Here is a 27518-nt window from a genome sequence, read left to right as displayed (position 1 = left end):
AGGCATTATCGGAGTGTTCACAAGGCATATGACAGCGACTTCCCTCCGAGTAGAGAAAGAGAAAGGTGAGGGAACTTAAGTCACAATTAGCTGGACAGCAGTCACTTTTCTTAAAGCCGACATCCACCGCAAAGGCAGCCACTGAAGCATCTCTACGAGTGAGTCACGCTATAATCAAACACAAAAAATCCTTTCAAGATGGAGAGATGGTGAAAGAAGCCTTCGTAGAAGCAGCAGACGCCTTGTTTCGGGATTACACAAACAAAACAGAAATAGTAAACGCTAAACAGAGAGAGAGAGAAATAGAGAGAGGTTAACATGCCATTTTAGTTTTATGTATTCATGTATTTGTTTCTGTAGTTATCCCATGTATAAATAAAACGTGTTATTCAGCCCCTTGAAATTTGAGATTTTATTTTTGGTTGGTAGACCTCGGTGAGCTGGTCATTTCAAAAGTAGCCCACCGGCCCAAAGTGTGGGCACCCCTGCTCTAAACCTACAAGCTGCTGCTACTGACAACTGACAATAAAAGCTTTAAGAGTTGAACGTGAATACATCCACTTCGCACACATCCTGCACAGCCTCGCTCTCCTCAGGGACATTTCAACGTCCTTCTTCTTTGTTTCCATCAGGTGAGCATCTGAAGAGAATCACAGAGACTTTGTGTAAAGTTACAGCTGGAACTGTGACTCTACATGTGGAGTGGGCCTGTGTGATCTGATGCAGGAGGCTCTAACCTGACTGGACTTCACACCATGTCTTCCTGCTCCTCTGTGTCCTCTGTCTGTGCTGCAGTGTGTGAGTCGTTCTCATACTCAGAGATAGAGTCCAACTGATGAAGAGAGAGAAGACAACATCAGGCTCCTAATTATTAAACTGTATATATGATGAGATGTCATCAAAAATGTATTATATTTTGAAGACGATTAGTTGATGACAATGTTTTATGAGCAAATGCATCACTGGTTTCCTCTCAGCAAGTTGTCTTAAAAAGACATGTTCACTTAACTCCTCTTTTTCAGAGCATTTATGGGACTATTTACATCCTCTCTCTCTCACCTCCATCTCTTCCGGTTCACGTGCTTCAGTGGTGGAGCTCAGAGCTCTCTTCTTCCTGGAGTTAATACAACAACAACAAATACAAATTCATGACAGTGAAACGAAAAGATGATGGAAGGTGATGAATGAGTGAACGCGTGTATTTCTATTGTTGTACCTCGTCCACAGAACCAGGAGAAACACAGGAATCAGCATCAAGACCCCCAGAGTCGTCCTGAGGATATTCACTATCATTGTTGAACTCTCTAGAATCACAAATGTGATAGGTCTCACTCGTAGATTGATAGATCCCTTCAGTGTCATCCACTTCTGACACTCTAAACATTCACAGTTTTATTTTCTCTGTAACCAGTTTTTAGTTCTGGGTTGCTTCAGATTACAAAGTGAATCAGGTCTGGTGAATGTAGAGAACTTACCTGTTCCAACACTCAGAGTTAAGGTGGAGTAACTACGTCCTAACTTGTTCTGGGCTCCACAGGAATAACTCCCACTGAGTTCAGCTCTGAAGTCAGTGATGTTGAAGATCTGTCCTGAAGCTTTTGGAGAGTCTTCGTCCTCCTTGTACCAGGTGTAGTTAGCTGCTGGGTTAGCATCACTGCTACAGGTCAGAGTCACTGAACTGCCCTCCTCTATCTCAGCAGAGGGACTCACGGACACAGAGGGAGGCTTTGGAGCATCTGGAGGAGAAATTATTATAACATATTTTTTGTTGTCTTTACTTGTTTCATAAACGTTGCTTTATTCTAATTGAGGTCTCGCTTCCAGTTGTTTTTTATTTTATTTTTTTATTGTTAAGAATTTAATTGCCTTGTTTATTGTTGCTAGGATTTCCTTTTATTGTTGATATTTTGTAAATGAGGTCTCTAACCAAATGTATTTCATCTGTATGTTGCTTTTCTTACAATTATGTAAAGGTTACAGTTAAGCTTCTGTTTTAGTTATACTGCTGGCTCCATATGAAGATTAAGAATACTCCATTGAGGTTGTCTCTGAAATTGAATTGCATTGTAATGTGAGTGTGTGTGTATGGGTAAACTCACACACTGCAGGAGAGGGGAAGTCCTCATGTCCTTTCAGAGCACAGGAATATCTGTCTGTAGAACCAAATGTGAATATGAGAGTAGAATATATTGCAGTCGTAGGTTTCTCTCCGTTCCTGTACCAGACATAATGATCATAAGGTACATCACAACTGCTCTGACACTTCAGCTCTGCCCGGTTAGTAAATCTGGGTTCAACCTGCACCGTTAGATCTGGATTTGTGAAGAAGAGAACAGGAATGATATTTCAGATAAAAACTATACAATACAGCTTTATTTATGAAGCACTTTACAACCTCCAGACACTGTACAGTCAAATAAACTAACAAAAACATACAACAAATCATAAAAGAAGTACACATTTATATTATTGTTTTCTAGATTTTGAACATTTGGAAATGACACATGAATGAAAATGTTACCTGTGACAGACAACCTGACTCCAGGTAAACCAATATATTTTCCATCTGGTTGGTTTAGTTGGAATCTGAACCTGTACATAGCTGAGTCGCTCTCTCTCAGGTTTTTCATTCTCAGAGTGCAGATGTCGTTTTCACAGAGATCCTCTACACGACCTGCGTACTCTGAGACTGTTCTCAGATCTACAGGTCCACCACCTTTCTGTTTAGTAGACCAGAATGTTTTCTCTACTGTGTGAACACCACCATCCCATGTAGATGGGTATGTGTAGCTGCAGCTTATTTCCACCGTTGATCCTTTCACTGCACAGATCTCAGTAGAAGAGTAAGTCACTCCCCAGCCATCCTGACCCTGAACCGCTGAAACACAGAGCACATCAGAAACTAGAATCCAAGTTAAAAACTTAAAGGTGACCTATCATGCTATATTTGAACAATATATTGTAGGGCCATACCTATATAAAGTATATAAATATCGTTTTTTTTTTCAAAATACCAAAAAGATCCTGCATTTTAGCCATGCCTCATTTCGCTCTATTGGCTCTCGCTGTTTTTGCAGGGGGCTGATTCTGTGAGCTGCAGCTGACTACGCCCCCCTGCAGGAGAGGGGAGCGTGCTCTGAGATCAGCTGCTAGGCTGCAGCGGGGAGAAGAGGGGGAGAAAAAGAGATCTCCGTCCTCCGTGTTTTATTATATGATTAAATAGAGTCGTTATTCATTTGTTTTAAAGCCCAATAAATAACAAAGAAGACCTTTGACCGGCACTTTTCTAATTTTGTCCGGAAGATTTAAACTTTAACGGAGATGTTGACCGGCGAAAAAAAATCTAACTGAAACTCTGCCGCACGGTCCCCTCGTCCCTTGGAAGAGGCGGAGAGGTGGGTGTTTGTCATCTGCTGGTGGACTACCGGAGAGATTTACAGCGAGGGAGGGATTGCAATGAATTACAGCAGCGGGAGCAAACGCTCACCTCAGGGAGGGAGAAAAAGAGCCACAGCGGAGAATAAACAGAAGGGCAACCATGGCAACCATGCGCGGGAAGTCTTCTTCGCTGCTTTTGTGGCAGACTACAGCGCCACTTACAGGCCTGGCATATGTACTACAGCGTCTCCAGCGCTTTCGAGTGGCAATGGTCGGCGGTGGCCCAACCTCTCATTCCCCTGATAGGTAGAGAATAGACCAGTAAGCGGAGCACCACTTTTGTAACGTAGAAAGTTCAAAATTCAAATCTGGATCAGTCTGTATCAGATCCGTTGCAGTACCTTGTTTTGGGGATTTGGGTATGGAGGAAAAGAGAGAGTTGTATTTTCTGACACTTGGTGAGTTCCCTGGAACACCGGGGACACATATTCATGTATAAAAGACGTACAAAAGTGCATTTTGCATCAACAAGTCCTCCAACTCATACGACCAAATAGGCAGATTGTTCAGGCCCAATTATTACGACCAAATATGTCGTTTGTTCAAGCGCTTAATACGACCTATAATTACGTTTTAAAATTGTCGGCCTCTTGTGCTCCCGTTGAATGCAAACGTTACAGAGGGTTGTTTATTCACAAATAACCCTCTCTGTAAAATCCTAAATTGTAGGATGTAGATAGTTTGGCCATTAAAACGCTTTTTGATTAGATTTCTAGCGAGAAATGTATATTGTACTTTTAGAATCCACGTCCAGTCGATATGTATGATCTATAGTTTGATAGATATTACGAAGATGATTTGAGGTATGCGGCAGCCTCCATGTAAATGTACAGGTTGAAAACAGTATTTCCGGTCTCGACGTTTTCATAATAAAACCAATGATCAAATGATTTAACAGTGATATCTGCAGTACTCATCAACTAAAAAACATCAGTTTATCCTTGTTAATTATACGACATTTATTGGTTTAAGGCGAGATACGGCAGGCAAAAACATCGTTTTTCATGCACTGGTACATTTTGAGATGTTGTGCTATTTTGATTCCATAACATGTTTTCTTTCAGGCTTTTGGAAGGACAACGTACAAAATACACATTTAAGTGTTTATCTTAGATTGATCCAAATATGGTCATTTCCTTTGTATCAGCAACCAATCGTGAAAGCACAAAGGGGTCTTAAACCAAGAAACGAAATCTCATTGGCTGGTGTCAATTTCTGACAACGTGATTCGTTCAGATGCGTCACGTGATGTGCTAAAACACTTCCTGGTTAGCTTTCCTCTAGAAATTTAAATCTCAAAATGGCAAAAGAACGGCGAAAAAAACGTTCACAGAGAAGACGACAACAATTGTCTTTTGCACGAAGCAAGGTTATACAAAAAACAAATGACCCCGAACATGAAATACCTTCACGGAGTGCGTCGATGCGCAAGCTGTCATCCAAAGAACAGGAGGGTTTAGCTAGCGCCTCACTGCAATCTTTAAAGGTCGTTTTCTCAAAATGAGTTTTTTCTCCTACTCTGAGTTCGAAATGTCAACTTCAGTAGCACGTACATACACCAAACCTTCCAGTTGTATTCCTATCAATATTATGAAGACTTTTACAGAAGGGTTTGTTCATATCATTAATTTTATACCTAAACACATGGCGAAAATTGATATTTTAGGGCTGTTGACAGTATTTTCTGATTTATGGAGTGATAAAAAGAGATATCCAAAATCCCTTCTGTAAAAGCCTTAGATGCTAATATGACTACAAAATGAAACAATAATTTTGAGCCTGGCTTTATCCAAAGTTCAGATTTTGGTTCCTGAAATGTATTAAAATATGTGCATATTTAATGAGATAATGGTTCTTTGCATATTTAAACATGCTATTTCAGAAAACTTGTAATACAAAAAACAATTGCCTTATTGTAAGTAATTATCTGGAGAAATATCTAGCTGATATCTTTAAGTTAAAAAAAGTACCCTATTCACCTGGGGTGTCTCGCCTTACAATCTCGTACAATGCTTTTCCCATAGGTTTTTCTCTTTCGATTCTGAGAGACACCTTTCTTTGTTCAGAGGTTTTGATGGGCTAAAACATTGCAGCAATGCATGTTGGGATATGGTGTTTATCCGATATGAAATCGAATTTTAAATAAAATAATACTTTATTCCGAGTCGTTCTTGCTTTTCTCTTTGAAAGTCATCACATAACGGCTTTGTAATACACGGTTCGGCTGCATTCAATATTACATATCTGCCGTAGATATTTATTTATAGAGCCCTGATCAGAAGAAGAACTAAGAAATGCTGCCAAAACTGAATACGTGACGTGGATCATAAATATATCAGCAATTAAACAACATCTTCCATTTCTTTTCACACAATACGTCTCCTTACAGTATCAACACTAATTCGGCTGACTTTTATATTTGATCCAATTGGTAGATAGGTTATATTTACACCATAAAGGTGCACAGCTGATATAAAGGGATTTTTTTGTAGTTTTTAAAAATATTATTTACTACCTTTCCAACTCCTCATGCTGTTGACTGTTACAGCTCTATACAGGTTCATGGTACAATGATGATGAAATCGAGAGATTGAAACTGTATTTTCCTTTACCGTTCTGTTTTAATTTCACAATAAATTTAATAGTCATATTATGTTTGATATTATTATATAAAGTCTGATTTAAGGGTTGTTTATATTTCACATCATTAATCATAATCTAGTTACTAAAATACATGTAGTGGAGTCAAAATACGATCGATGGCTACTGCCATATTTCCACAATTTGCATCTGAACCTTGACAAGTGCATGTTTCAGGCTTATCAATGAACAACAGGAGGGGTCACAGACATAAGACCAGCTGTTAAATAAAGCTCTTCTGACCTTAGCTGGCATGTGGGTATATTAATTCACCCATTTATTAATTATATGTTTTACATTTGATAACACCACTGTGTTTCGTATCCCCTAAACCTCCAGGGTGTACACAGTTTAATACTGGCAACTTCTAATTGTGGGAAATACGAAAACGTCTTAGAACATGTTGCGAAACACACAATAGCCAGCATGTGTAGTTCTGGGGGGGGGGGGGGGGCTGGACCCGGGGGCTGGACCCGTCCAATTCCAGTTTTGGAAAGTCTGCCGTGGTTCCATTCCATTTCAAAGAGCTGGTGACGCCAGTGGCGTTTTCTCCTGGAGGCCAAGGGAAGCCAGGCTTCCCCTGTTTTTTTGGATTGTAGTTATAATTTTAATAAATAAATAAAAACACTTCGTTTAGTTTCGGAAATTCTTTGCTGTGTGTTGCTGCCGGCCCGTCTCTCCCCCATTCTCATTGAGTATTTTACAAAGAGTGAAACAGCGCCCCTCTATATGTTATGGTGAAACAGTAGATTGCACTCTCTGTTTTCCCTTGGTGAAAAAAAATGGAGGGATTGACCAATCAGACAAGGCTCACGTGATGCCCCTGCCAACCTGTGATTAGTCAGGGCCATGCCAAGGGAAGCCAGAGGTGGCTGGCTTCCCTTGCCTCACAATCCAATCAAATCGCATCAACCTAGTGTTGCAGTGACGCACCTAAAACCCGGAAGTAAGCTGCGCTCGGTTTCCCTCGACAAAAAAGCAATGGGATTTCTCCATAGGATTTAGGAAAATAGCTTGAAATAAGGTCAGTGGAAAACGAACCTGTTAGATAAATGCTCGTTTTGTTCAGCCGGATAATATCCACATGTCTACCCTACTTTTATAATTTCCGAATCATAAATCTAATCGATAGAAGATAGATAGCGTCACTGCACCACTCTCACCGCCGTTAGAAAGTAGCTAGCAACTGAAGCAAGTGCAATTATGGAGGGTGAAGATTTGGAGTATTTCATCAAAAATAATTGTACTAAACTTCCGCTACAGCAGCAACAACAAATAAAATCTGATGACAGGCCGATGCCCAAACTGGAGCTGTGTACAGCGAGGAAAAAAGGAGCGAATCGGACGTAAAACGTTAAAGGTCTCCTAATTTAGTTTGTGAATGAATGCTTATTAGAGTTTCGGCTGGAGAGTGCGTGCGGACCTGTCGGTTAGATATCAGGCGTGTGCAAGTCCTGCATCTGATACAAATGTGTGTAAAATGATACCAGGTGCTGTAATCACTCATCTGGTTACGTTATCATATTGACCACCACACCCCCGACCCAAAAGAAAGGACGTATTATTGGCTTCCCCTAATTTTCTCCCTACGCCACGCTACTGGTTGACGCTCAGCGTAACCTTGTCGCACTGCCACTCCAACATCCAATCACAGGGCTTGATGACTAATCACGGGGTTTGTAAAGCAAGGCGGGTGTTGTAGTCCCAAACAATAGCTGGGGATTCTGGGTAGTGTAGTGTCTTCGGAAACTATAGTGTCTAAACTCCTAAATAATTATTTGTTTCTCTGAATCAAAGGTTAAAAACACAAAAGCATTGTACACAATTTAAACCAATGAATATTGTGTAATTAACAAGGATAAACTGATGTTTTTTGGTGGATGAGTAATGCAGATATCACTGTGTAATCATTTGACAGTGAGGGGAATATATCCGGTTTTATTATGAAAACTTCGAGACCGGAAAAACTGTTTTCACCCACGCTAACTTTACATGGAAGCTGCCGCATATACACGTTCTCCTGGAGAGACCTCAGATCATCTTCGTAATATCTATCAAACTATAGATCCTACACTTCTACTGGACGTGGATTACAAAAGCACAATATACACTTCTCGCTAGAAATCTAATCAAAAAGCATTTTAATGGCCAAACTATTCTACAATTTAGGATTTTCCAGAGAGGGTTATTTGTGAATAAACGGGAGCATGTTGTTTCTAACACGACCACTAGAGGTGCTACACTTTAAAACGTGGCTATGGGTCATAATCTAAGGTGCTTAAACAATCGACCTATTTGGTCGTTTTTTGTAGGAGGACAGGCTGTTTTGCATGATAGGTCACCTTTAAGTTAACAATGAGTTACTAAGAAAAAATGTATCATAATTAGTGGCGTTAACGCAAAAAAAAAATGAACGCCACTAATTATTTTAACGCGATTAACGCATGTGTATTTTTTTTCCTCGACCGCCCCGTAGTTTCAGAGCGCATCGAGTTTAAAATACCATCTACAAGCTGATGCTGACAGCCCCGCTCCTGCCGCCTGCTTGTGGCAGACCACACTTCCACGCTCACCGGCAGGCACCGACTGGCCATCGGGAGGACCGGGAGGGTGTGTGTATGTGTGGCCCGAGCGAGAGAGAGACCTTACGTGCATTGTTGTTTTTAGCATCTGGTGCTAGCTAGCTGCGCTAACGGATAGAAGGAGCTGTTTAAATGAAAACAGAGGAGCGACATTTCGACACAACTGCGCCGAGCACTTGACTTTATGCAGGAAGCCAGACAGTGGGACATTGTACGAAAAGTCAGCACACTCAGCACGGATAGTGCGCAACATGATTGCAGCGTCCAGGCAGCTCCCGTTCGAGCATATGCCTTGAGTTGCACATAGCTCCAACGATCCATCACACACACACACACACACACACACACACACACACACACACACACACACACACACACACACACACACACACACACACACACACACACACACACACCATTTGTATTGTATTATTGTATGAGAGAGGTTCCAGGTTGTTGTGTTTAATATTCATGAGAATATTTGTCATTGTTCAAATGATAATAAACATTAGCATAAAGCATATTTGTCCACTCATATGTTGATAAGAGTATTAAAAACTTGAAAAATATTCCTCTCAGGTACATTTAGAACAGATAAAAAATGTGCGATTAATTTGCGATTAATCGCGATTAACTATTTTAATCGACTGACAGCCCTAATAATAATACAAATATAATTTCAGGATGATGTAACCCGGACAAGACTCAAGATCCCTAATTATAAGAGAACTATTCTAATCATGCATCTACGGTATGTAAAGAGAACAGAATATAGATTTGTATTAGGTTTATCATATTTATCATTGTAAAGAGAATATGTCCTACTTTTATGTTTTTCCAAGTTGGTCAATTTAATAAACAAAGTATTATCAAATTGCTTACAAAAAGCTGTTACACACTTTTCTGGGAAAGAGCAGAAGAGCACATTAAATTCACATCTCAACTCCTTCTTAGGCACTTCATACCTGATGCAATTATAATTTGACGTATTTTAGCGTTATATCCAAATTATACCAGGTCCAAAAACAAACTCTAAACTCAGTTTTTCAACGTCAGTGCTGTCGAGGATTGGAAGATATCTTAATATACATTAACAGTGAATGATTAGGGATCATATTAATTAGAATAGTGTGCGATTATCTTGTCCAGTTCCCTCTCTGTTCGCTCTGTGGTCAGGTTGCTGCTGAGCAACCCTGTCTCTGAATTACGTTCCCACAGAACTAAACTGCATTCTCAATTACGTTTAGCTAGAAACGTATTTTCTCCCACGTTACGTTTGTTATGAACGTATCTTAAATACGTTTATTTTCTACATATCTTCTAGAAACGTATTTTCTCCCACGTTACGTTCGTTATGAACGTATCTTAAATACGTTTATTTTCTACATATCTTTGCCATTTATTGCCTTGCTTATAATAATGATAATAGTCATTTACAAATATCATTTTAGAGCACACATTTGAAATCGAGAATCGGGCTCGATATATGGTTGAATTAAAATCAGTAGGCGAGGCTGTAATTTCGGCAGCTGTTACTCTCATGAGCGAGGCAGAACATAATAGTTTTAACATGACAAAAAGCTGCTGTGTCGTTTATTGCACCTCAAACATTAAAACAAATCCAGAGTTACTTGTTTCTGTACTTCCTCTAAGAAGAAAAGACAGTAAAAGAAGATCTCTGTGGCTTCAGGCTTGATCGCCGTTCAAATGACAGCGTTGGTTTCCCCAAAAGTGGGCGGGGCTGTAAAGTGACGTTTTACTATCATCTATTATTCAAAACCATTCTATTTATTCTAACGTAAATTACATGCCAGTGTTTTATCTTTTTATTTATTTGTTTTTATTTTAAATCGTATAATGTCGGACTTTTTTCCCGTCTGTGAGGAAAATAAATGGCTTAGAGCCTCAAAATACTGAAATCTGTATTTTTTAAAATCTTTTCCTTCTAATTTGTTATTATTTTCTAAATAACACACTGTTATTTACTCAACCATAACACACAATTATCCTTGTTTTTATTTATTCGTTTAATTCTATAATCTTGGGCTTTTTAGCCGTAAATAAAGTCACCGGAAACAGACGGGACATTTTGAGCGATACACACATGGGATACACACCACAAACCCACCGAACTGATTACCCAACATCCTCAGCTTGAAGCTCGTTGATTGGATGTTTTAGCCGCAATGCACGCTGGGATATGGTGTTAATAAGTTGTGATATCCGAAAACGAAAAATAAAATAATACCTAATTCAGAGTGTTCTTGCTTTTCTCTTTGGAAGTCATCACATAACGGCATTGTAATACACGGTTCGGCTGCATTAAATATTATACATCTGCCGTAGTTCTTTATTTATAGAGCCCTGATGAGAAGACTTCTAGACAAACATGAGGAACTGCCGCCAAAACTGAATACTTGATGTGGATCATAAATATATCAACAATTAAACAACATCTTCAATTTCTTTTCACAAAATACGTCTCCTTGCAGTATCAATAGTAATTCGGCTGACTTTTATATTTGATCCAATTGGTAGATAATAGGTTATATTTACACCATAACGGTGCACAGCTGATAGAAAAGGACTTGTAGTTTTTAAAGATATTACTGATTTTCTTTGAATATAAGAATGTAAATACTGAGTTGAGAGAATAGTCAGGGGATTTGGGTGATGGGAGACACATCTATGGATTCAGAATTTCAATAGCGTACCATTAAATGACGGATATACCTTTCTGTCTGTGATGTTTTACAAATCAGATATTAATGTGTAGAAGTAAAACATGTGAAATAATATAGCAATATCCTGTAAAAGTATGTAAAAACATGAATAAAACTACACATCTTCAGATGTTATACATACATAAGTGTTCTACACTAATAATACAAAGTTATTATTAGTATGCTGTGTGTACCTTGTGTGCACCGCCTAGTGGTTAAAGCACGTTATTGAATTATTTTTGTTGAATAATGTTATTTGATGAAAACAATATTAAGAGTACATACTTTCATAGGGGGAAAGTAGAAGGTCAATGATAGAAATATAGAATATATAAAGTCAAGAAGATACTATAAGTGATCTCTACAATAAAACAGTTTAGTGCCGGATGTACAAAGATATTAATAGGAGGAGGTGCAAAACAGAAAAACTAATTAACCTTTATTAACACATTAAAGAATACTTTAGGTTAAGGTCTTATTTTAAACAAGAAAAAAGCTTTGGGGGTATCTATCTACCGATAAATATTAAGCCTGACAAAGTACTTAACGTCTAATATATTGCTTTCCTGCAATGTTAACTATGTTGAAGCACTTATTTTAACTGATATTATACACATTGATTATACTCTTATGTATGTAGATAGAATAAGAAATGTGCAGAATATGACAGTTTAATGGTGGAGGTACACACATATTGATAGATGTCTTGTAATGCGCTGTTGAGGAACCTGCGACCCAAGTTGTGTATATGATCAATAAACCTTAGAAAATCTTGAAATCTTGAAAGGGATGTGCAAAAGAGCCATTATACAGTTTTTAATTAACTATTAGTAGATAATAACGAGTAATGAATATACTTTATAGAGATCTGCAGATAAATGTTTCGTCTTCTCAAGCACCACCTATCAAATATCTCTCCTGATTGTTGGCACTTGACAATCACCTTCCCTGAATTTCACTCAGGTGTAACTAAAGTCTGCTTTAAGGGTTGTTTATATTTCACATCATTAATCAGAATCTGCAAAGTAACTAAACTAAATGTAGTGGAGTAAAAATACCAGGTTAACCTCTGAATTGTAGTGGAGTAGAATTACAAAGTAAGCTGTCGTGTGGGTATATATTAATGCTGCCCATTATGGATATAAGCGATTTTTACCCATTTAGTAATTACATGTTTTAAATGTGTACACACCAATGTGTTTCCTATCGCCTAAACCTCCAGGGCTGTACACAGTTTAATACTGGCAACTTCTAATTTTGGGAAAAACGTCTTTTAAAACTACAATTCCCAGTAGATACGTGCCATAGAGAACATGTTGCGAAACACAATAGCCAGCATGTGTATTTCTCGGGGGGCGTTCGAGTCCAGTTTTGAATAGTCTGCCGTGGTTTCGTTCCATTTCAAAGAGCTTGACGCTCGGCGTAACCTTGGCGCACTGCCACTCCAACATCACGGGGTTTGTCAACGGGACTGTAGTCCCAAACGATAGCTGGGGATTATGGGTAGTGTAGTGTCTTCGGCCATCCTAAATCTCGAAATGTCCGTCTGTTTCTGGTGACTTTATTTACGGCTAAAAAGCCCAAGATTATAGAATTAAACAAATAAATAAAAACAAGGATAATTGTGTGTTATTGTTGAGTAAATAACAGTGTGTTATTTAGAAAAGAATAACAAATTAGAAGGAAAAGATTTTAAAAAATACAGATTTCAGTATTTTGAGGCTCTAAGCCATTTATTTTCCTCACAGACGGGAAAAAAGTCCGACATTATACGATTTAAAATAAAAACAAATAAATAAAAAGATAAAACACTGGCATGTAATTTACGTTAGAATAAATAGAATAGTTTTGAATAATAGATGATAGTAAAACGTCACTTTACAGCCCCGCCCACTTTTGGGGAAACCAACGCTGTCATTTGAACGGCGATCAAGCCTGAAGCCACAGAGCTCTTCTTTTACTGTCTTTTCTTCTTAGAGGAAGTACAGAAACACGTAACTCTGGATTTGTTTTAATGTTTGAGGTAAACGACACAGCAGCTTTTTGTCATGTTAAAACTATTATGTTCTGCCTCGCTCATCAGAGTAACAGCTGGCGAAATTACAGCCTCGCCTACTGATTTTAATTTAACCATATATCGAGCCTGATTCTCGATTTCAAAGGTGTGCTCTAAAATGATATTTATAAATGACTATTATCATTATTATAAGCAAGACAATAAATAGCAAAGATATGTAGAAAATAAACGTATTTAAGATACGTTCATAACGAACGTAACGTGGGAGAAAATATGTTTCTAGAAGATATGTAGAAAATAAACGTATTTTAGATACGTTCATAACGAACGTAACGTGGGAGTAAATACGTTTCAAGCTAAACGTAATTCAGAATGCAGTTTAGTTCTGTGGGAACGTAATTTTTAGGAGACAGGGTTGTGCTGAGGTAAGTGTAACAATAACAATGAATGCAGAGCACTGAGGTGAGAGCAGCTTCTGTCTGATATACAGATAAGAAAAAGAAGAAGACTGCTTTAAACTCAGAGCGTGGAAATATAACACTGAGGTCAGAGAGGAGAGAAGGAACTAGAAGGGTTTGGTGCAGAGGTGTGGCGACATGAGAGAAGTTGAGAGACAGTATGTTATGACTTGTGAGAAAAATATCCCTCAAACACTAACACTTAATAAAAAAACGACAATACTTTTTTAACCAGGGTCATCTTAGAAATAAAACAAAGCACAGGTTTTCACAGGGTTAGGAGGGAAGACTATCCTCAGTTTACAGCGTGTAAATGTTCTGGGCACACAGTTACTTTATGCAAAAGATAAAAGCAAATGACGTTGATCAACACAGGAAAGATATTTTTACGAAAACCATTACAATTAAAACTTGGTAAGTGTTTCAACAAAGCTACACAAAACATATATTTGGAATATTTCTGGAAATATTCCAAATATCATCCAACCCCGATCGACTTATTCCCACATGTGACCTGATTTTACAAGTCCCACATTTCCCAGAATCCCCTCTGTTCATGTGATGAATGTAAGTGTAGATGTACAGTACCTGACACAGAGAGCAGGAAGCCAACTAATCCACTCGCTGCTGCAGTGAAACTCATAGCTGCTCCTCTCATCTCTGTGAGACTATACAACATGTCAGATTAAATAATGTTCACAGGAGGTTTACAGAATCATTACATCAATAACCTGTTTCTACTCACAGTGAAGGAGGAACGATGTGTTTAAAGATAACTTTCCTCTGTCGTCAATGAGCAGAAGACGGATATCAGGCTGTTAATAGACTAGATTTCCTTCCTCTTTAGATTATTAATATGCATGATGAGCCAAATGCCAGTAACACCCATAAAAAAGTATACACATTAAAAGAGACTTTTGGTTAAACTGCCGATATTCCACTAACACCAGAAAAGAGCATTTAAATGAAGAGAATAACAGTTGATCTCTATGAGCACTGAGGACGTCACACAGTCTGCAGGTGGAGTGAAGGAACAGGAATGCATTGACCTGTGAAACCATGAGGCAGTTTAACTGAACAGGATGAAGAGAACTGTTCATTATTAGAGAGGATGGAAAATGACATATCTTTGTTCTTGGTATTTCTTATCACTGTGTTCAGGTTGCATTTGCTTGCAGAGAAATGCAGAACTTCGAGACGTGGGAAACTTACATGCCTGCCAACATCAACCACTCACACATGGACTGGGAGGACAGACAATGTTTTTACATGATGATGTTGATTATAAAAGAATAGTTTAAATTACGTTGGCTTGTTTATGTGGATCAGTTAGAAGTGTGCAGAGATGTCTTAAGTTTGACTAAGATAAATTAATCACTTACTATCTACATGTTTAGATATGAAGGTAACAGCTGGATTCAGGCTGATTCTTCGTAGTGGCCAAAGAGTGGTACTACAACTTAAGTGCAAGTCATGTGATGCCATTTGGACCCAAAAGTAAATCATCTTCCCAGTACAAACACTCCAATAGCTCAGTTAAATCATGAGGTGCTAAAAGTTGTAAAATGTGCTAAAAACTCGGTGCATTTGACTGAGCCGAAAACATCCATGAAACTGCAGACTGGAGGCGGGGTTTAGTGATGGGAATTACGGCTCTTTGAAGGGAGCCGGATCTTATGGCTCCGTTCCCTTCTGAAAGCTGTGCAAAAGAGCCGTTCAAAAGATCCGTTTTTTTAAGGGGGCGGGGTTACCAGGTTTATCTGCGAAATAATCACCAGGATAATGATTGACTGTATTGCCAGAAATCTACTTTTACTCACAGAAAAATGTATAACTTGCTTCATCTCTCAGGCAGCCAAACTACTACTACTCAAGCAGCATGCGTTATGCCATCATCTACGGCAAATTGGCATTCAGGAAAGCAAGTTCCCGTAAAAGCGAGTGGATTTATGGCAGGCAGTGAACCAACGATAAAAAGAACGACTCTCACCAACGGCTCCGTTCCATTCGTTCGTACCAAAGAGCCGTTCAAAAGAATCGGATCGTTCGCAACATCACAAGTGCACATCCATGCTCTCGAGGCCCAGATCCCTGGAAGATCGGTATTTTTGTTCTCAAGGATCAGACCATTTTTGGCTTCATGAGCAACTTTCATAATATTTTATTTGACTGCGCCTCCAACACTGTATGCAGTTATCTTTATAGATGTTGATTAAAGGGAATAGAACCGGGGGGAGGGGAAAGAAGCACACAAGGCGGGAAAACATACAAAACGGGAAGTGAAACCAGACGCAGTGGCGGTTCTAGACCAATTTGACTGGGGGGGCCAGGCTGGGGCCAGTTATTTTCTGAGGGGGGCCCAATAAATGCAGGGCAAGACAGTATGAAGTAATTGCGCATAAGAAAACAATGCAATACAGTTATTGGTATTTGTTTCATTACACATATTTCTTTCAGATACTTATAGTTACAGTCTTTACGCTCTAATGCAGGGGTCTCCAACCTTTTTTAGGATGAGAGCTACTTTCAAAATATAAAACAAGTCGTGAGCTACTTTTACTCCTCTTTTTTTGTTTTTTGCAGTGTATTTATTTAGCACATTTTAGCATTATGATATGCTGACCTTTAACCTTTGTGCTGTTTGGGTCTGTGGGACCCGTTTTCAGTATGTATGCAATTTAATTATTTTAACCTGTTTTATTTGGGAGTGGACCTCACCTCCTCTAGGGGGGCCTCACATCCTCTAGGGGGGTCCTCACATCCTCTAGGGGGGTCCTCACCTCCTCTAGGGGGGCCTCACATCCTCTAGGGGGTTCCTCACATCCTCTAGGGGGGCCTCACATCCTCTAGGGGGGTCCTCACCTCCTCTAGGGGGGCCTCACATCCTCTAGGGGGGTCCTCACATCCTCTAGGGGGGCCTCACATCCTCTAGGGGGGTCCTCACCTCCTCTAGGGGGGCCTCACATCCTCTAGGGGGGTCCTCACCTCCTCTAGGGGGGTCCTCACATCCTCTAGGGGGGCCTCACATCCTCTAGGGGGGTCCTCACATCCTCCCCCGGAAAGATTTTTTTTAAATGTTGAAGTGAAATGCATCAATCTGGAGCACTTTGAGCACAAAAGGAATGTATGGATACAGCTCTCAACACTCAGATGAAAGGGAGCTGTATACTTTTCAATAATCCAAACATCTTTAGAATATTTTCACAACCAATAACAAATCATGTAAACTTGTTTATTCTTCTCTTATGTTACCTAGTTAGCATTCTTTCTTTTTATTTATGCATATTTTACTAATCACTCCCCTTTTAAACTGTTTTTTAATTGTTGTTACTGTCTTATAGTACACATTGGAATGATTTCTTACTTTATTTTTTACAACTGTATGAAATAGATAAAGGTGTGCTCTCTCTAATGGGTCCCACTAGAATTACAAATATCGTTAGTTCCACCTATTCCGTCAGCCAAGAAATCGTTTAATCATAAACCTTTTATTTTTTTCATTATCAGGGGTCCAAAGGCAGTGTTAGGGGGGCACTGGCCCCCCCTGATCCCCCCCTAGAACGGCCCCTGACCAGACGTGACACAAGGAGAGTGTTTTTAGTTCGTACAACAGGATCCTACCTAAAAGAACGCTAACTGTGATAGAATGGATGAGATTAAATTAGAATCAGAAATCCCCATTTTTCCAGTTGGTATTCGTGCCTTGCTTTCAGCTAAATGCTAATATTATAATATCTTCTGATCTATTTTGTTCCTGAATTTTTTTTACTGTTCCCAATGACGGCTCAGGTTGCCAGATGAGTGCTGCTGCAAATTAAGTTTAGTGTTTTACCGGTGGAGTTATTATCCATCCATCCATCCATCCATCTTCTCCCGCTTATCCGTGGTCGGGTCTCGGGGGTAGCAGTTCCAGCAGAGAGCCCCAAACTTTCTTTTCCCTGGCGACATCAACCAGCTCTGACTGGGGGTCCCAAGGCGCTCCCAGGCCAGCGAAGAGATATAATCCCTCCGTCTGGTCCTAGGTCTACCCCTTGGTCTCTTCCCAGCTGGACGTGCCTGGAACACCTCCCTAGGGAGGCCCAGGTGGCATCCTAACTAGGTGCCCGAACCACCTCAACCGGCTCCTTTTGACAAGTTATTATGTTTCTAATAAATCAATCTTTGAGTGTTTTTATAATGAGAAAAACAACTATTTCTTGGCACTGCAGTCACCTTTTTGATCTATTTTTTATGAAGTTTTTCAATCATTGTGTAGACTTTCACAAGGGTGCTACAACAAATCAAAAGAAAATAACTAATAACACAATACAAATGTGGGTAGTATAGCCATTACAGCCTCCATAAAAGCTTCAAATTACGCATCAATTACCGTTACCCTAGCATCACGGTCTAGCATTGTGTGAATAAAATATTTCCTGTGTCTCAGCAATCATCCTCTAATCATTCGTCCTATATATCTTAACATGTTCTCCTCTGCTCCAGCGCTTCTCATTTAGCTAATATTGCTGTTTCCCCCTCTTCTTTTTCCTTGTTGCCCTGCTGTCATTATGCCGTGTGCACCAAATATGTCCTGCATGTTAATTAAAAGCTGCTCTGCTTTGTGTGTCCCTGTTATTGAATTCTGTAAGGACCCATGTACAACCTTGTAATTGGGTTATATACCAAGTGGCCATTTTTTACAGTTAGTGGGTTGGTTTTGTGGTGTGTGTGTGTGTGTGTGCGTGTGTGTGTGTGTGTGTGTGCATGTGTGCGTGCGTGCGTGCGTGCGTGCGCGTGTCCTGAACACTTGCAACAGTTTGACATTTCGGGCGTGGGAAAGGAAGATCAAACTGTGCTACGCTCGGGTAGCATCTGTTTCCTCCATCTACTTTCAGAATATCTGTGTGTGTGTGTGTGTGTGTGTGTGTGTGTGTGTGTGTGTGTGTGTGTGTGCGCGTGTGTGTGTGTTTATATTCCCAGACATACATGAATGTTGTCCTTCATTAATTACCTGCAAGCACTGGAGTGCATGACTAATTAAAAAAACATAATCTAAAGGTTATGGATTCTTCCTCATGTTCAAAGCATCCCTGCATTATGTATAACATTACATTACATTACATTTAGCTGATGCTTTTATCCAAAGCGACTTACAATAAGTACATTCGACCAGGAAGATACAACCTTGAAGAAAACAGAATCATATAAGTGCATCAGGTTTCATAGAGCCAAACATTTCAAGTGCTACTCAACTGGCTATAGATAAGCCAGGCCTTTATTAGTATATAAGTGCTTTGTTAATAGTTCTATCGCTCGAAGTGGAGTCGAAAGAGATGAGTTTTCAGTCTGCGCCGGAAGGTGTGTAAGCTTTCTGCTGTCCTGATGTAAATGGGGAGCTCATTCCACCATTTTGGAGCCAGGATAGCAAACCCACGTGTTTTTGCTGATGGGAACTTGGGCCCATCAGCGTATTGTTGGCATGGTAACAAATATATCAAGTGTACGTAGTCATTGGTGGTCTCCCATTGGTTTGTGACTTTTATTTTGAAGGGTTTGGCATTTCGACAGAACCATCTTTATTTTTTAACCCAGAAATGACGATATATGGACGAGAGCTATTGCTAGAAGCTAACATTAGCACGGTTAGCAAGGAGCTTCCCTACCACCTATGTGATATTGATTGGGATGGTATTTTTGGCAAGTGTAAAACAGTGTTTGAAATGTAAGCTACTTAACTGAAAAAGCAAGAGACAGCTCCTAAAAGTGTATTTTACAACAACTAAACGTTAAATATCAATGTGATTTCCATGGCAATGATGTTTGTGACAATAGCCTTATTAATCTTCTATTTTACTATAAATGGGACCGAAATGTATCAAATGAATACCCTGCTCTATTGGAGAAGGCTTACAACTAGAGACTGAGAACATAAACTCGTCAAGAGAAAAGTGGGGTCATCTTCTCATACACTTCTATACAATTCAGGAGCGTCGTTTTCCCTATGATTTCTGAATGCATTTATGGTCTTATGTGTTCAGATTTTAAATAAGGGAATATTTTCTTATGCAAATTGCACTGAGGATTTTAAACAGCCATAATTGCCTCTCTGTGTCACAGCTACTGACGGCTGTAATAGCGGACCAAATCCTCAGCCAAACTATAATAACTAACTTCCTGTTTTAAAAAAAAGTCCCTTTACCTCACCCGGTGTCTCCCTTCACATTTCCATTCAAACAAGTTTTCAACTCGCAAGTTACGTCTACCGGGGGGGTAGACGTAACTTGCGAGTTGAAAACTTGTAGTCTAAATAATTAATGCCAATATTAATATGTATGTAACATGAGCCCTGTAGGCGGCACGATGAGGGATTTAAAGGATTTGATGATTGGATTCATAGGGGGGTAATATAAGGGTGTTTAGTAGCAATCTTAGGCGCTGTTTACACGAGAACGCAAACGGTTGTATCTGCTATTTTTCTCTTTTGTATAGCCCGTTCGTTTACACGAAGCTGTAACGGAACCGCGGAAATGGACCCTGCAAACGATAACGGGCACCAAGGTGGATGGATCTGCAAACGGAACGCTCTGGGGGGCCAAACGGCTCCGTGTGTACGCCCTATACGATCATTTCCTGATAACGATGAAGCCATAGCCCCGCCTCTCCCCACCTCTGCTGCCACAGATGTTACGGTACGTCCACACTGCAGCTTTTCAAAAATATTGAAAATCTTGGAGCTGGGCGTGTCTGAAAGCTTGGGGATTTTTTGCGAGCAACGAGACCAACAACCAATCACATGAATCTCCCGCCCCCGACATACAAAGCAAAAAACCCCAGGGATTTTATGCGAGCGATATATATATATATAAACTCCCCAAACAGGCGAAAACCTTCCAGTTTCACCCACTGTCTCTGCCACCTCCCTCCATGCCTGGTTCCTCCGGTTTGTATCCCGGTAAATAGTCTGGTCGTAAAGAACCGGGTGATTTGCTACTGTAATTTCTCGTTTGGAATATGAGGAAATTAACTGCGGTCTGGCTCTCCCTGCTTACACGCGGTTTGATTGGCTAGCGCTTCTACTGTCAGATTTGCATAAACGGGATTTGATTGGCTGACGCTTCCAGCTCAGCTTCAAAAGTTGAACATTTGTCAATTTTTGAATCCTGAAAATCCTGGAAATCTTCGCTTCGCTCCCCCACAATGCAGTTTGGCGACAAGCGAGGCAAAGTGACGTCATCCCCATTCAAAGTCAATGGGCAGAGAAGCGTTGGAAGCGGTTGAAGATTTGTTTAAGGCGAGACACGGCAGGCAAAAACATCGTTTTTCAAGTACTGGTCAATTTTGAGATTTTGTGCTATTTTGATTCCATAACATGTTTTCTTTCAGGCTTTTGGAAGGAAAACGTACAAAATACACATTTAAGTGTTTATTTTACTATAGTTTGTCTATTTGCGTCTGTAGATTTCTCCTAAATTCACCAAAAGTTAGCATTCTAACGTAACATAAAGTACCGCGACCGCTGTGTGCACCATGTCAACAGAGGTATCGCTGGAAAGCTCCGTCTCTCCTGCACAATCTCATCGGATCCAAATATGGTCATTTCCTTTGTATCAGCAACCAATCGTGAAAGCACAAAGGGGTCTTAAACCAAGACACGAAATCTCATTGGCTGGTGTCAATTTCTGACAACGTGATTCGTTCAGATGCGTCACGTGGTGTGCTAAAACACTTCCTGGTTAGCTTTCAGCTAGAAATTGAAATCTCAAAATGCCAAAAGAACGGCGAAAAAAACGTTCACAGAGAAGACGACAATAATTGTCACTTGCACGAAACAAGGTTATAAAAAAAAAAAATGACCCTGAACATGAAATACCTTCACGGAGTGCGTCGATGCGCAAGCTGTCATCCAAAGACCAGGAGGGTTTAGCTAGCGCCTCACTGCAATCTTTAAAGGTCGTTTTCTCAAAATGAGTTTCTTCTCCTACTCTGAGTTCGAAATTTCAACTTCAGTAGCACGTAGAGACACCAAACCTTCCAGTTATATTCCTATCAATATTATGAAGGCTTTTACAGAAGGGTTTGTTCATATATAATTCATAGCCTGAATTATACAACATTGTATACCTAAAAACATGGCGAAAATGAATATTTTAGGGCTGTTGACAGTATTTTCTGATTTATGGAGTGATAAAAAGAGATATCCATATCCCTTCTGTAAAAGCCTTAGATACTAATATGACTACAAAATGAAACAAGAATTTTGAATCTGGCTATATCCAAAGTTCAGATTTCGATTCCTGAAATGTGTTAAATATGTGCATATTTAATGAGATAATGGATAATTTGCATATTTAAACATGCTATTTCAGAAAACTTGTAATACAAAAGACAATTGCCTTATTGTAAGTAATTAACTGGAGAAATTTCTAGCTGATACCTTTAAGTTACAAAAATTACCCTATTCACCTGGGGTGTCTCGCCTTAAAGCTGCAGTGTGGACGTACCGTCAGTGCAAAATCTTACAGCTCCTCTACCACAACCATCAGCAACAAGTGGACATACATGGAGAATTATATGAACTACATGTTGCTAAATCCACCGCGGGGCATAAACAGAAGGGCAACCATGGCAACCATGCTCGGGGGTCTTCTTCGCTGCTTTTGGTATATTTTGTCACTTTCGCCACTTACAGGCGATATATGTACTCCAGCGTCTCCAGCGCTCCCGAGCGGTCTCGTGTGAACGGAAGACTTTTTTGATATCGTATTCGTTTGCGTGTAAATGGGGTCTTACTGTCAACTAAGAGATCTTTTGTCATGTTGTACATTTGCAGCATGTGGCAATCGGCTAATTGATCTCGTCGTGTTGCATATCCTACTGACAACTGCCTCTCTGCTTCTTTGCATTCATTGAAAGTGAAGACCTCCAAAACTCTTCATTAACGTCCATTATCGCCTTTTCAGGTTTTCAGGTTTACATTGTGTTTCTACAGGTATTTAATTGAGTATATGCAAGAAGTGAAGACGAAGTGAACGACTCCCTCCTTCTCCTCACACCTCTCTCCCTCCTTCTTCCTCATCATTTAGATAATAAGAGTATACTCTTGTGCTGTGGGAGGCGCCTCTAACATTACTTTACATCAGCTAAATAATTGCTTTGGACCTGCCAAGTCCGTTTATCTTCGCCGAGACCCCACGAGACAATAGCTTTCAGCATTAATGACAGGAGAGGATTCACCACCACAGCAAGCAGTTCATCAGGCGTCTATTTTTACTGAGGAGTGAGACAGATAGCGTACGCTATCCTGCTTCCTTTTATAGCACAGAAAGAATTAAGCTGTGAGGGAAAGAAAGATAGTATATTATTATTATACTCCCACACTTCCAGAACAAAATGATTAAAAATCTCACTTCACAGAATCCATCTTCTCTCTCTAGCTGTGGGTGATTCCTCTCCTCCATACATTTCTGCAACATTACTTTAATGTGATATTAATGGGAGGAGACAACCACATCAAATCTGTAGAATGAAGAGGACACTACATACTTATATACACCTGAACATCAGCAGGAGAGGACTCTTTAAAGTAGAGACACTACTGATATACACCTGAACATTGGCAGGAGAGGACTCTTTAAAGTAGAGACACTACATACTGATATACACCTGAACATCAGCAGGAGAGGACTCTTTAAAGTAGAAACACTACATACTGATATACACCTGAACATCAGCAGGAGAGGACTCTTTAAAGTAGAGACACTACATACTGATATACACCTGAACATCAGCAGGAGAGGACTCTTTAAAGTAGAGACACTACATACTGATATACACCTGAACATCAGCAGGAGAGGACTCTTTAAAGTAGAGACACTACATACTGATATACACCTGCACATCAGCAGGAGAGGACTCTTTAAAGTAGAGACACTACATACTGGTATACACCTGAACATCAGCAGGAGAGGACTCTTTAAAGTAGAGACACTACATACAGACACCTGAACATCAGCAGGAGAGGACTCTTTAAAGTAGAGACACTACATACAGACACCTGAACATCAGCAGGAGAGGACTCTTTAAAGTAGAGACACTACATACAGACACCTGAACATCAGCAGGAGAGGACTCTTTAAAGTAGAGACACTACATACTGATATACACCTGAACATCAGCAGGAGAGGACTCTTTACCTGTTAAGCCTGAAGGTCCCCGCCGGCCGGGATACTGTTTTTTTTTTTCACGACACTGTGTCTCAGGGCATCTTAATATTTAAAAACCTATTAATGTGTTATACCAGATTAACGAGAAGAATCTCAGCTAACTGACTATACGAACCATTTTTACCGAAACAAAACACAAGTCTCACAAGAAGCGTTAGCATTAGCCCTTAGCTAAAACGGGCAGATGCTACTTCCGGTGCTAACTAGCAAAAACGATCTTTAAAACTTAATATTTCCTGCACAAACTACATATCATCTGAAAGCTGATACTCCACAGATTATTTTTGTTATAACTATCATCACTGTAGGACACAAACTCACTGAGATATCAACCAGAACAGAGAAGAAAAAAAACAACAGTTTTCAAAACCATAACAATAATTATGTCTTACCGTTGCTGTTTTGTGATCAAAGCTCGTGTTCAAGGGAATAACAACGCTTCTTAAAGTTAATCCAATGTCTATTAGTCACTTTAGAATTGTTCCTGATAATCTATCATTACATTCATGGCAGCAGAGTAGGTATAAAGTTTTGCAGTCCCGAGCTAATGCTGTCTCACGTGCTGTTTACGCAAACCTCTCTCTACTTGACGTAAGTGTTTAGCGGGACTTACTAACTGTCACTCGATTCTATTGGCTCTAACGGTTCAGAAAAGGTGTCAATCACCCAAATCGACCAATGGGTTCCAAAGATATGATCCTGCGTATGTCCGAGTATTATGGGGAAGATGCCACAAAGGTCAGGAAGAACTGCAGGAGGGGCCTAGATGCTGGACTCAAAAGGGTAAAGACACCTGTGTACTGCAGGAAGTGCCAGGTCCCTCTGTGCTTCACTGTCAAAAAGAACTGTTTCAGGGAGTGGCACGACCTAAATACTGGAACATTCAGGTAGGTATAACGTTTTGCGAGTGTTTATTTAAAAAAAAATACTTATACTTAAATATGTGTTGTTTTTACAAACCTACAGTGTGGTTTTATTGTATAGTACATTGGTAAAATGTTTGTTTTTACATGCCTATAGTGTGTTGGTAAAATGTTTGAAATAAATCTGCCCCAGTTGGAGTCAAATGTTACCTATGTTTCTGGGTTTTTTTATTGTGCAAGTACACCTACACACAATGACCTACAGTGTGGTTTTATTGTATAGTGCGTTGGTACAGTTACATACACACAGCTACACTTACACATACACACCTACACATACACACCTACACATACCCACACAGCTACACACACCTACACATACCCACACAGCTACACTTACACATACACACACACACCTACATTTACACACACCTAGTACACACACTCACACACACACAAATATATATTTTTAAAAATAATTTTTAAAAAAATATTTTTTTGTTTTGTTTTGGGTGGAATGAATACCTATAGTGATGATTCAATGTAATACAATGATTTTTATAGTCTGGTACCTGAAAAAGGTCAAATGGCACTGATGGAACCAAATGTGCCCAAATGTGCCCAAAGCTTATTCCGCCTGGACTTTATTTTCATAAACCTCTCTAAAAAGGTCAAATATCACTTGTTTTGCCTCAATCTTGATACAGGGTACAGGGTATATGTTATACTTTGGATTCCTAAAGCTTTTAGGCTACTAACCCATCATTCAAGGTTGGTCTTCACTATAAGTAATGGGTTTTCTTTAGGCGGAGACAGGAATTTACATTTTTTTGCTATGTTCCATCTGAATTTACTCTGACACAGAAAAATCTATATTGATTCTGACACTTCTACATCCAACTCACAGATGTAACCTTGCTTTGATAACAACAATTATTCATATAAACCTTTTAGAAGTGAAGTTATAGTCATTTGTTCTGGGAATGTCATTTTCGAGCCTGAAACCTGAAAAACAGGCTCGGGGTTTAACAGGTTAAAGTAGAGACACTACATACAGACACCTGCACATCAGCAGGAGAGGACTCTTCATCCATCAGTACAACTAGAAAAATACAGTTAACTTCAACTCAAAACACAACACACAGTTGAATTGAGCCTAATTTCTAAGTTCATTTTATTGCACCATGGGAAAAAGAGTGAACATCTGTGCATGTTTTAAGCTCAGCTGGATATCCCATTTCCTATTAGCCCTGAATTAAAAAGCAGGTTGTTCTGAAGCTGTAGAAGATAGTAGTCTAGATGGAAATAGGGGTCCACGCGCACCCCTCGGAATTTTTTAAGCCACCTGATTTTTCTTAATCCTTAAAGTGTCTACTTTCAGAATCTGCCAGGTGCCAAGCTGAAATAATGTCCGAAAGACTCCATTTTTAACCCTTTATTGCACCTAACCCAAAACTGAAACATTAAAATGTGATGTAGCAAGAGGCATAACCTTTGAAGTAAACAACATACAGAGACAAATTAATACATTTTCCCATACAATTCTGACCCTAGGAATACAATGGGATGGTTATTTTTGACATTTGACAACATTTTGACTATCTCTGGACAAAAACAGCAAGAAATGCAAAAAATGTGTGTCTGACCAACTACTTTTTTATTTTCCAAACGCATAGAGTGAATATTTGTTGACAATCAGTTTTTTTTCAATCCTCCAAGTGTTTATTTTAAGATTATATTGGGTACCAAGCTGAAATAATGCCCCAAAGGCTAGTTTTAACCCTTTATAGCACCTAACCCAAAAATTGAAAAATGAAAATATAATGTAGAAGAGGCATAACTTTTGAAGTAGAGAACTTACAGAGCGAAATTAATAAATGTTCCCACACAATTTTGATCCTAGGAATTCAATGGGATGGTTATTGTTGACATTTGACAACATTTTGACTGTATTTCTGGACAAAAACAGCAAGAAATGATCAAACATGTGTGTATGACCAACTACCTTTTCAACACATAGGGTGAATATATGTTCAATCAGTTTTTCTCTAATCCTTTAAATGAAATGATTAAATAAAATCTTGTTGGGTTTATTTTTAACTCTTTATTGCACCAAAATCAAACATGAAAGATTATGTAAAGTGTGATATAATTACAACTTGAACAATGAATACATTTACCTTTTCATGTCACTACCAACTTGCTGACCTAAACTACTCATCATCCTCATCGTCACTGAAGAGATCTTCTAATTCAATTTCTTCCATCTCTAGCTCTTCATCCTCATGCTCGTACTCTCCATCCACTTCACCCACAGACAAGTTATTGTTGGCGTAATCGGTCACCTTGTCAAGAGCTGCGTGCTCTTCTGACTCTGCTCTCTGAGCCAGTACCTCAACAAGAGAAGGAGGGAGGATGGGTCCAATTGCCCAGACCGGTTCCAACACCTCCTCTTCTCCTGTCTTCTCCCAGCCCATGCCTGGATCATGTGGTTTTGGGCTCTCGATTATTGCCTTGTCTGCTCTCTTATAGAAGGCGACTCTGTAGTTGGCTCGCTGGACATGTGGAATGAGACAGACCTTGGGGGGAGGCAGG

The 27518-nt window shown here is 39.6% G+C and overlaps 1 protein-coding gene across 1 annotated transcript; it reads right to left on the bottom strand.

Annotated features, from left to right (window-relative positions):
* Nucleotides 1–628: 628 nt before the first annotated feature.
* Nucleotides 629–14516, bottom strand: LOC117539897 (B-cell receptor CD22-like). The gene is made up of 7 exons (XM_034206251.1): nucleotides 14447–14516; nucleotides 2522–2878; nucleotides 1476–1736; nucleotides 1217–1304; nucleotides 1060–1114; nucleotides 755–832; nucleotides 629–640 (listed from the first exon to the last, which is right to left on the bottom strand). Exons 1-7 carry the CDS (start codon nucleotides 14514–14516, stop codon nucleotides 629–631), a joined length of 921 nt encoding a protein of 306 aa, XP_034062142.1.
* Nucleotides 14517–27518: the final 13002 nt, after the last annotated feature.

Source organism: Gymnodraco acuticeps, unplaced genomic scaffold (assembly GCF_902827175.1).
Source record: "Gymnodraco acuticeps unplaced genomic scaffold, fGymAcu1.1, whole genome shotgun sequence".
NCBI classification, from domain to species: domain Eukaryota; kingdom Metazoa; phylum Chordata; class Actinopteri; order Perciformes; family Bathydraconidae; genus Gymnodraco; species Gymnodraco acuticeps.
The sequence above is the reverse complement of the archived record's forward strand: the minus strand, read 5'-3'. Positions and strand labels throughout refer to the sequence as shown.